Source organism: Crocodylus porosus, unplaced genomic scaffold (genome assembly GCF_001723895.1).
Source record: "Crocodylus porosus isolate Cpor-Errol unplaced genomic scaffold, CroPor_comp1, whole genome shotgun sequence".
Lineage (NCBI taxonomy): Eukaryota > Metazoa > Chordata > Crocodylia > Crocodylidae > Crocodylus > Crocodylus porosus.
This window is the reverse complement of record NW_017728924.1, coordinates 16,986,217-16,997,457: the sequence shown is the minus strand read 5'-3', so window position 1 is coordinate 16,997,457 and position 11,241 is coordinate 16,986,217. Positions and strand designations below refer to the sequence as shown.

The following is an 11,241-nucleotide window of genomic DNA, read 5'->3' as shown; positions in this document are numbered from 1 at the left end:
CAGCCCCTTTCCCAGTGCAGCCACTGCCCACCCCAGGTGCAGCCCAGTCTGATCCCAGCCCGCAATGGCAGCCCACCATTGTCCCACACATAGATCCGGGAGTGCATGCCCCCATGTCTTCTTGGGGTGCATGCAGCGGTGGGAGCCGCCGCCTGCAGCCCCTGGACAAGCCACTTGTGGCTCCATCCCATGCCCCGCCCCAGCTGGGCAGCACCTGCCCCTGCCCCACTCCCAATCCCTCCCTGACCACAGGGACTTCGATCTGCCCCTCCCCCTCCCCCCACCACAACAGACTTACCAGCCAGACGCTGCTCTCCATGCTGCCAGGGTACATATCAGCAATCAGATCAGCATATACGACTTGTTAAAAATCAGGTATTGGCCCAAAAAATTTCTTATCGGTGCACTCCTAAAGATTATTCTAGACCCACTAGTAATAAGCAAGAGACTCACAAGTTAGTGAATTGTGGGCACTGTTTCCGATAGCCAATTGTTAAAACTAGCAAACCCAACAGCACGATCAAAAAATGAACTGTCAATGTTAAACATGTTTTTTACAGCATGACTTTTTGCCTTAAAGAGTACCTCTTCTTACCATGAGAAAAGAGTATCCAATCCAAAGGCTGCGCCAGCCAGCAGGGCACTGTGGAATGGTTATATCCTGGCTATGGATGGCGATAGCCTGGGAAGGTGCTTCACATACTGAGCAACGACTGATATACTGTGCAATCTGGAAGCTGGTCACAGGCATCATAGGGATGGGAGCAGTGGTGGAGAGCCAGAAGGACTTGTCATTTCGACTGGCATAGTAGCACACTTCATTAATGTTACAGTAAATAAATGGCATGGTGCTGAAGCGAGGCAAACAGGAGCCAGCAAAACCTGGGGGAAGGGGAGATTCATGTCAGCCACCTGCCAAAATGCTAGAACTCATAAAGAATAAGCACATGACAAGTATCAGTGTATATGAACCAGACATGAATTGAATTCACACCCACCAAAATCCCCCATGACATTAATGAAAATTGTACAGTGCATACTGAAGAACAGAAACTGGCCTGCATTGTTCGACTCAGACTTACCAAGGTCCTGGTTATGCGCCTTCTCCTGCCCCTCCACGTATAACAAGCTGTAACCATCCCAGAGCTTATTCATTCCTATTGGGCATGGTGGGATCTGTTCTGACTGGCTGTGTTTCACTAAAGTGTAACCAACGCTTACGCTCCGACCGGGCATTCCAGGCAAACCTATAGGGCCGGGCTTTCCAGAGACACCTGGGAGATAAAGACATGGCAAATTAACAATAGCTGATGTGCGAGTTAGCCGAGTCTGTATTAGCTCTGTGTTCTGACATTTGCCACTTGACTAACTTGGTGAAATAGACTTGGTGGAATTTGCCTAGCTGTAACCATTGTACCGAGGTAAACACAATTACATATCAAAGTTGACCCACACTGTAGAGCACTAATTACTTTTAGAATCCAATTCGTAAGTCCACCTTGTCTTTCTGCCTATGGACCTCAAAGCACCATACAAGCACTGATTAACTTTCACAACAGTACCCCATATGATGGTATTCTCACAATGCAGAATAGTTAAGCAGTGTGTTCACAGTTGTAGAGCGAGTCTATGGCAGCACTGGGGCAAAACCCATACCTTCCAACTCTGGAAAGCACCAAGATACACCTCTCATCCAGCACCAACCATCTCTCTTCTATTTTGCCCCTTTTAAGTTCCACAACAAATGCCATACCCCTGTCCTTCCCATACCTTACGAACTACCTTGTCCAGGAAGCATTGCAGTCCACGACTGCACCTACTGAAACATCAGCAGCAACAGACAGCAATGACTTCCCACAGAGGGAGGTGCTCACTCCTACCTGCCTCACCCAAGACAAAATATACCCCAGCGCACAGACAAGACATAATCCCGGGTACCACTTGGGACCTCTCTAAATCAGTGCTGAAATTATGTGATGTTTATGGCCTGGAGTGACAACTAAACAGTAGGGAAAATCCAGCCTAAGAAATCTAACTGCCTGATTTTTCACTATCTTCCATGCCCTCTAAAGTTACCTTCATATCCTTGTTGTCCTGGGATACCTGGAGATCCTGGATCTCCAACTATGCCACGTGGTCCAGATAAACCATCACGTCCTTTCAGACCAGATCTGCCTGGCAAACCTTTTGGACCTAAAATTAAAGATAATCACTATTAATGCTGTTTCTCATACCAAAGCCCTTGCTCCCTGAATCAGAAGAGAAATATCTTATGAATATCAGGGCTTAACAGTGATTCTCTAAGCACGTCTGTACTAGAACAGTACAGTGATTCTCTAAGCACCAAGCCCTCACAGGGATCATCTGCAGTAGGCCAAGATGGCAGCACACAGATCTGGGTCAGGCTTAAGCTGTAATGGGTTTTTGAGTGTGCAGCCAGATCAGGACTGAGCTTTCAGGATTTGATGGAAGTGGAATTTCATAACCTACTCTCAGTCTCTCTAGATTTCTGTGATTGCAGACAGAGGAAAGGTTATTCAATCTCAAGGATGTCATCAATTGAGGCTTAAATCTTGTAGAAATGGCTGTCCTTGTTAGATTCCAGTCATACTCAAACTAGGGCTGTCCAATGATTTAAAAATTTGATTGTGATTAGTTGCACGATTAAAAAACTTAGTCATAATTAATAGTGATTTTAATCGCACATCTAAAAACTCAGAATTATGCACAGAAAAACTGAAAATTATGCAAGATTATGCAGGTTCTTTGTATGGTTAGGGGTGGTAGTGGGGGGTGTATGTGGGGTTTGGAGCTTGGGGAGCAGGGGTCCCTGCAGGGGGGTCAGAGCCCAGGGAGGGGGGACCCTTGCCCACCCTGGCAGAATGTGGGATACTGCGAGTGAGGAGTGAGGGGCAGCAGCAGGGCTAACGGGGGTGGGCTGTGGCTTGGGAGTGAGGGGCAGGGGCAGGGCACAAGCGCATCACCGCGTCCCTAACCATATTATTCCACCCCGCAGGTGTCTTCTGTTCTGAAATGGAAATATAGTAACTCTACAGGAATGCAGCCCAGCAGCATGTAGAGCAGCACCCAGCAAGATAAGTCTGGGAAGGGGAAGGGGTGGGAGCAGACAGACTGAGGCCCCCACAGTAAAGGAGGGAGTGGGACAGTGGCAGGGGTGAATGGGACCCTGGGGCCGGGGCGAGTCATGGGACGGAGCCGCAGGGGGCTCATCCAGGGGTGTATGGAGGGGTGGGCAGCTATCCACCACTGTGTGCACCTCTGGGTGGCATGTGCCCCCTGCATTTGTGCACAGGGCAGAGAAGGGCTGCCTGCTACAGACTAGAGCTCTGCACCCTGCTGCCTTTGCCCCAGGAGCTGCACATCCTCAGCTTGCCTGGTGGTGGGAGGCACAACACAGCATCGTGCAGCTCCCAGGGCAAAGGCAGCACGGCGCAGAGCCCCAGCCTGCAGCTTGTCTCTGCCCCACGCACAAATCTGGGGGGCACATGTGCCCCATGCCTCCCCTAGGGGTGTGCGCAGTGGTGGAGAGCAGCCGCCACGCCCCCCCCGATGAAACTCCCATGGCTCTGTCCCACAACCTACCTCAGCCCTGGCCCCTGCCCCAGGGTCCCATTCGCCCCAGCCCCTGTCCCACTCCCTCTCTCACCATGGGGGCCTTGATCTGCTGTCCCTGCCCCTTCCTTCTACTCCACCCCTTTCCTTCCACAGAATTATCTGCTGGGCACTGTTCTACAAGCCACTGGGCTGCATTCCTGGCTGTGCCTGCCGTGGCTATGTGCCTGCACACAGCGTCTTCATATGGCACCAATATAATCGAGGCACCTCTAAGCGCATGCATGTGTATGCATGCACGTGCCGCACCCCACCCGGCTGTACCCACCCAGAGTCCACACTGCTCTGCGGCTCCTCTTCACTTCCACTGCTATGCCACTAGGCAGCCCAGAGTCAGTGGTGATGGTGGCCGAAAGGAGACAGGTGCAGGCTCCAAAAGCACATGCGTGATTAATGCATTAAAAAAAGCTAACCCTTTAATTAGTTCTTGTGTTAATCATGCACATTAACTGCGATTAATTGGCAGCCTTGATTCAAACCAGAAATAGCTTTCTCTTCCAACTTTGGACCTCACATGATCTAAATGATAGAACGGCAGGTTTGGATCCAAGGATTCAAATCCATTTCCCTCTCCTGCCTCCCCTGACTTCAGTGGGATAAACCATTAGAGTCTGGTTTTGGTCACTCTCCCTAAAACAGTAGCCCCGCACTTTAGAATGGGATGCAAGAGCACACACACACACACCAACTGGGACTCTAAGATTTGCACAGTGTATTCACATGTACAACCAAGTTCTAATTATTTTCTTAATTGATCACATTAAGATAGGAAGTCTCAGCATTTCACTGGTGCATGACCTGGTCCTGCATTCACTGAAGTTAATGGTAAAATTCCTATGAACAGCAATGATGCAAAATTCAGTCCCTTAAGCACTGTTACAGTATTTCATGTTGACACAATCTCAATATAGTTCTTACTGGCGAGTCATTCTCAGGTTCATTAGATCCATTGGTTTCTGAACTGACATCATGCAAGCAGCATCACAAACTGAATTTTTTAATTCCAGGAACTGAATGCAAAAAATGCTACAACATCCCATGAAAAATAAATTAACGAAAAGACTTCCTACCTAATATTGAATTTTTTTTAACAAAATCAGCATGCAGTTGCTGTGATTGTTTCTACTACAAAACTTCTCAAGAGAAGCCTTTGATTCTCGATCGCAAAATTTACAAAGCTACTTTCTGTTTACAGAAGCCAAGTGTTTCAGTGTCCCTTACTTGAATGTGGCATGCTTTACCTTGCTTCCCAAGTGGTCCCTGAATCCCAGGATCTCCAGCAAAACCGGGGACACCATCAATCCCAGGCAGACCTATTATACCAGGGGGAACTACAACTTCTTCTGGCTTTGGTGTTAGGCCTGGAGCACCAGGTAGACCTGGGGGACCTGCAGACATCATAAATAACACCATAAACATCCCACATGAAATGTGCAATTACACAGATTTACTGGCACAATAAATTGAGAATGCCCTGTTCAAGTGATGTTCACATTAAGTGTTCATTCCTTATTGAAGTTTCCAAAAGTTCCAACCCTTTCTGTATATTTCTTGAATGTAGGTACTTTTGCCAAAAACAAAGACTGTTGGGGATCTGGGGAAGTAACAGCAGAAATCTCCCATAGAGGGAAAGATTCAAACATAGAGAGTTACAATTTCTGCAAAGAGTTGTCTCAGAAGAACAAAATAGTTGTCCATATTAAGTATCCTAGCCCCAAGCTCCCACAAAGCTGAGTATTGGGCCCCAACTCCACTCCATGCTAACAAAGAGCTCCAACTTTTCAGTTGGATTCACCCAAAACCACAGAAACCACCCAGAAGGCGCCCTCCCTCCCACCTTTTCAAACTATTTACATTGCAGCACAGCTCTCAGATTCCTCTTGTACTTACCTCGACGGCCAGTGTCCCCTTTCAGCCCAGGGTGACCAGCATCCCCTGGAAACCCATCTTTCCCTGGCATCCCCATAAAACCTGGCTCTCCCCGGGCACCTGTGAAGATAGAGAACAAAAGCATAAGGGAACCCTGAACACTAACCTTGGCCCTCTAAGTCCTGCCTGTTAGAGACATACTGGTGGAAACTCCCTCTAGGCACAGGGTCCACTGACTGCCAGGTCAGCCCCCGCTTTGTAAAGAGCCTCTACTGCCCTGGCACTAACAGGATACAGGATCATGCAATCATAGGAAATCAGGGGTGGAAGGGACCTCAGGAGGTCACGTAGTCCAACCCCCTGCTCAAAGCAGGACCAGCCCCAACTATATCATCCCGCTCAAGGCTTTCTCTACCTGGGTCTTAAAAACCCCCAGGGATGGAGATTCCACAACCTCTCTAGCTTGCCTTTTCGAGTATTTTACTAACCTCCTGGTGAGCAAGTTTTTTCTCGTATCCAACCTAAACTTTTCTTGCTGCAACTTGAAACCACTGCTCCTTGTTCTGTCATCTGCCACCACTTAGGACAGTCTAGCTCCATCCTCTTTGTAACCACCTTTCAGGCGGTTGAAGGACGTTAGCAAATCCTCTTCGTCCTCTCTTCTCTTGCACTTGATCTGAATACTTGCAAACATTATTCCCTCCCTTGCCAACATTCCCTGGGAGGGGTGCTGGGAAGGATGCAGTTTCCCCATGTGCAACCCTTTTCCATTCACAGCACTAAGGATGGGTTTTTCCCTGTGGTGTGACCTCCAGAAGACCCTCTGTCCTGCACTGACCCTTCCCTCCTGGGTCCTGAGTTGTTTTCATTGAAGCCATGTTATTACTGCCTCTTGATTGCAGCCACCCTTCGGACCTCTCCAATGGAAATCAGAGGAAAGGTGAGGTGCTTCCCATAGTGACCCAGTGCTGACCCATTGCCTCCCACAGATCTATCAGTTTCCACCATCTTGTGGATCCCCCAGATCCATGACATGACCTCAGCAAGTCCCAGAGGATGTGTGAACAAAGTGGAACCACACTGTGGATGCAAGATCTTCTGCAAGGTAGTGCTTTCCAGAGCTCTGGCCTAATATTGCTCCACTTAATAAAGTTAAGGGCAAAACTCCCATTGCCTTAGGCTGGCTCCAAGTGCTTTGGAAAATACCACCTTTAACAGATTAGAAGACAAGTCTTCATGTTCACACATCCACATCAAACCCATATTCATAGCATTTATGGTCATGATCCACCAGCTCTTTGCACTAGTAAGAGATACCTTCAGTACTGTACAGCAGTGGTCAGCAACCTTTTTCAGGCTGTGGGCTGGAGTGACACCGTTTGGGTCAGAGGTGGAGGGAGAGGGGTGCTAGGACCCACCTGTTGCCACCATTTGTCCCCACAATGGCAGGGGAAAGCGACTGCTGCCAACCCCCCGTATCTGCAAGTTGGATCAAATGGCTACATTTGTCTGCAGGTTGCTGACCTCTGCTACAGATAGTTAAAGAAAGCTTACCTTTGAGTCCTGAAGCTCCTGGGATTCCAATCGGACCAGGAAGCCCCATGTCACCTTTTGGGCCTGGCAAACCAAAAAAACCAGGGACACCTGGAACGCCTGTATCACCTTGATCAGATGCTGGGCCGGGGGGCCCTGGAGGGCCAGGGGGGCCAGGAAGACCTAGAGACAAAGAAGTCAACAAGATCACTCCTCTAGCACACAAGTACCATTAGCCTCCACCACTGACCTCGAGAAATTGTCTTTGTTCATTAATTGTGAGCGTTGGTCATCAGATGGGTTTCCCAGCTTATAGATGTGCTAAAGCAGGGGTGGGCAAAATGCAGCCCACATGACAGATGCGGCCTGCCAGGCCATTCTATCTGGCCTGTGGGGCTCCTAACAAATTTAGAAAATTAGTATTTATCTGCCCCTGGCTGCCTGTCATGCAGCCCTTGATGGCTTGCCAAAACTCAGTAAGCAGCTCTCCGCCTGAAATAATTGCCCGCCCCGGGCTAAAGGAACTAAAAATATATGTCTCCTCCCTGAGAACATTCAGCTCACCAGGCCCAGCAGGAACTTAGCTCCTCTGTGTTCTGGGTCAAGCCCTTATTCCTTTTAGTTCTTCAACACAAGGGTGTGTGGGAAGGGGATGGAGGACAGCAGGGCAGGGCATCTCATTCCTTCACACTGTGACAGCTGGTGAATCAAACGTCAAAATATGTGCAATGAGGGCAAGAACCACCTTCGTGTTCTTTGTTTGTAAAGGACCAAGCACAACGGGGGCATGCAGTATATGACTAGGGATCTCAGATGCATCCAGAGTGCTAATGCTAATGGCAGCATGACAGAATCCCAATACAACAGTTAATTTACTGCAATATTTAATCCATATCACTTACTTTATACATAGACATGACTTGTCATCCAGAAGCAAAGTGCTTTATGGAGGTGAATAAGCACCCCCATAAATTACAGTTGGGGTTACTGAGGCATAGAGAGGTAAGTGACTAAGCCCTGGTCAGTGGTAGAGCCAGGAGCAGAACCCAGACCTCTTGATTCTCAAGCCCTGCTCTAAACACCAGGGGTACTTATACACATGCATGGAGGCTGCTCCAATGTGCTGTAATTACAGCATGTTGAAGCAGACTCAAGTAATTGAGTCAATTAATTGAGTCTGCTGGAGCACAGTAATTACTGCCTCTGTATCACATGTAGCAACATCCCCGTGCTGAAAAATGGTGGCAGGGGTGCTTTAACTAAAGCTTATTTGGTGAGCTTGACTTACAATGCCCCTGCTGCAATTATTCAGCATGGGGACGCTAACATGTGATGCTCCAAGCACTTTAATTAGAGTACATTTGGGAGCTGTGCTAATAAAAGCTGTCTCCCTCTCCCCCACATGTCCCAGAGCATGCGTATAAATGCCCCAGCTCATTAGATTGACTGCTCATAAAGCCAGTTTTCCGTTCCAAGTTCTTCCTAGGATGCACATGGAAGACTGGAAGTCAGCCTTGCTCTTCATATGGCTAGAGTACAAAACACAAATGAACTGCAGCAGAGAGGCCTCAATCTCCATACCTGGACTCCCACTGACTCCAGGGCGGCCAGGATCACCCCGTCTCCCACGTATGTCAGAAGGAATAGAGATGCCAGGAGCTCCTGGTAGACCAGGCAGCCCCACAGGGCCAGGTGGACCTAGAATCACAGAGAAAGAGAAACACTGAGAACCAGACAGTGATCATGGCTCTATAGCAGTGGTTCTCAACCATTTTTAGACTCAAGGCACCCCTCTAACTTTTGTGAATTGAGCGGCACCCCATTTAAAAAACTAACTTATGTATTACAGGGCTTACACATCCTTGTAGAGGCATCAGGCAGTGGGGTTAGGGCAGCAGCTAAGCAGGGAAAACCTGAGCCTGCCTTTATCTGCTTATCTCCTCACACTGCACTTATCCCTCCACACCTCCTGAGACACCCTTCAAAATATCTGCATCGCAGGGTACCCTGGCATGCTGGTGGAGAATCACTGCTCTATACTAATCATCAGAGATTGTCTGTGTGAATGGTGCAAAATTTATATTGAAAGGATTAGTGGCTGTTGGATGTTATCCTAAAAAATAAGGAAAACCCCATCCCTCTTCACACCCTACTCCCCTTCCCTCAGAAAAGAACAACACAGCATTTTTTTTTATTTGAGAGGATGAAAAGACAACTATAAAAGCTATAAAAACTATTTCATCAGTGATTTTTCACTTATTAGACTCACGTCCGTTTACAAAACAACAGGCCCATCTCTATGACTCATTGTTAAACTGCATTGACCCTATTTGCCCCAAGTCTTTGTATACTCCATCAGACATTATAGCGCATCTGCTTCTAGGACTGTTACTATTTACCCATGTCTCCTGAGGATCCTTTCAGCCCAGGGAGTCCTGGAGCCCCTATGCCAACTCCTGGAGGGCCTTCTTCACCCTTAGGACCTGGAAGTCCTGCAGGGCCTTGCAATCCAGGTTCACTTAAGCCTAATCAAACACATTTAAAGATGACAAAGAGGCCTATTACGACAGCTTCATGGAAGTTAGATTAATACACTTTGATACATTAATATTAATGTAATGTATTCTTGCAGTTACAGATATAGATTTTTCCATTCATCCCTCTGCTTCCTGGACTCCAGAGAAATTGCTGGGCTGACTCTGGCCTCTCATATGCTGCTCTAGGTGTGTACTATGGATACAAGAAGCCATGCAGGAGTTAGCAGGGAAGTTCCTCTGCAAATGAACAGCATGGACAATGCTGCTTCTCTTTCAAGCCCTGGCACATAGCCCATAAGCACATGCCCATAAGTAGTTGGTGCCGTGAGAATTCTGGGCTGCGCTGGAGCCCACAGCCAGCCGGCCAAAGAGCCCTTTGCTTCCCCTTCACCTGTGCTGTGCCTCTGAGAAGGGACAATACAGAATGGGATCCTCTGGCTTGGGGCTCAAAATGGAGGGATTATTCGGCAGGTTCACACAGACGCCTGAGCTCTAGCAGGACAGAAGTTTCTGGGCAGAGATGTACGGAGGTGCTTATACTACAGGATCCAGCAGCAGCCTACACCAAACTAGTCTCTCAGTTCTCAAAAGGAATGGAACTCAGGGGGCAAATGGAAAGTCATGTTAAGAAAATGCTTCAGAAAATACAGGAAATGGTGTAAATCAGGGAAACAATGAGCACACAAGCGTGTGGTTTTACAAAATAGGATTTTGTATTCGGTCTTAATACTGTTTTATACTGTCATAGTAGGGTTACAGTGTTGTTGTAGCTTTGGTGGTCCAGGAAATGTACCAGAGGCAAGGATTTTTTTATGGCACCTTTACTGGACCAGCTGCATAACTGCGGAGAACAGCTGGATAAGCTTTTGGGTGATCAATGCACCTCTAATGCTAATCCTAATCCTGTTACCTTTTATGAGTAATCTCTGTCACTTCTACTGCCATCATGAGTGAGGGCTACAAGAACAGGCCTTAAAGGGGAATCTATGAGTATCAAGTCATTTTTTAACTCCAAACCAAACCAAATATCCAGCCATTGCTTTAGTAAAATCAGAACAACAGATATACAGATAGAAAAGATCTATAACTTCATTAAATCAACTGTCTGGCTACAACAGGACTCTTTAGGCAAAATCTAGAAATCCATCTAAATGGCATCTGCCAAAAGGCCATTGAGTTTATTGTTTACATACATTTTACATGTGAAAGCCCACTGTCTCTAGTATTAAAATTGTATCGCTGAAACAGAATTTGATTACAAGCATTTAGTAAGAATACTCACACTAGCTGCAAAATATGATTTATTTCTTACTTCATTTAATTCCAGCATGACTAAAATGGACCTATTTGGTGACAAAATGGGTATATCTACACGTGCAATTAGCACGGAAAAATAAGCTCTGGTGCAGTTTGTACTGGAGTCAACGGCTCCAGGGCACAGTGTCTGCATGTGCACCTGGGACCACAGCAGTTTGAGCAGAGGCAGTTGAGCCTGAGGCTGGCAGGGAGCCTGGTGGGGGCCAGCCCCATATACCAAGTGCTAGCTCTGGGCAGCAGAGAGGATGGCTGGGGCACAAGTTGGCTACAGTGCAGGACTAGCCAGCAGGCAGCCTCTGCATTGTAGCACTCGTGTCCCAGCCCACCCTGGTCACCATTTACATGTGCACTG

General features: G+C 47.6%; 1 protein-coding gene across 3 annotated transcripts in view; it reads right to left on the bottom strand.

Annotated features, from left to right (window-relative positions):
- COL4A6 (collagen type IV alpha 6 chain) overlaps positions 1-11,241 on the bottom strand; it is a 183,175-nt gene that overhangs the window by 3,341 nt on the left and 168,593 nt on the right. For all 3 annotated transcript variants that reach the window (XM_019540429.1, XM_019540430.1, XM_019540432.1), the window contains 8 exons: positions 9,435-9,560; positions 8,617-8,733; positions 7,057-7,218; positions 5,524-5,622; positions 4,875-5,021; positions 2,077-2,193; positions 1,083-1,274; positions 596-882 (listed from right to left, as the gene is read on the bottom strand). In XM_019540429.1, the coding sequence (XP_019395974.1) occupies positions 596-882; positions 1,083-1,274; positions 2,077-2,193; positions 4,875-5,021; positions 5,524-5,622; positions 7,057-7,218; positions 8,617-8,733; positions 9,435-9,560 (1,247 nt within the window). The remainder of the gene's footprint in view (positions 1-595; positions 883-1,082; positions 1,275-2,076; positions 2,194-4,874; positions 5,022-5,523; positions 5,623-7,056; positions 7,219-8,616; positions 8,734-9,434; positions 9,561-11,241) is intronic.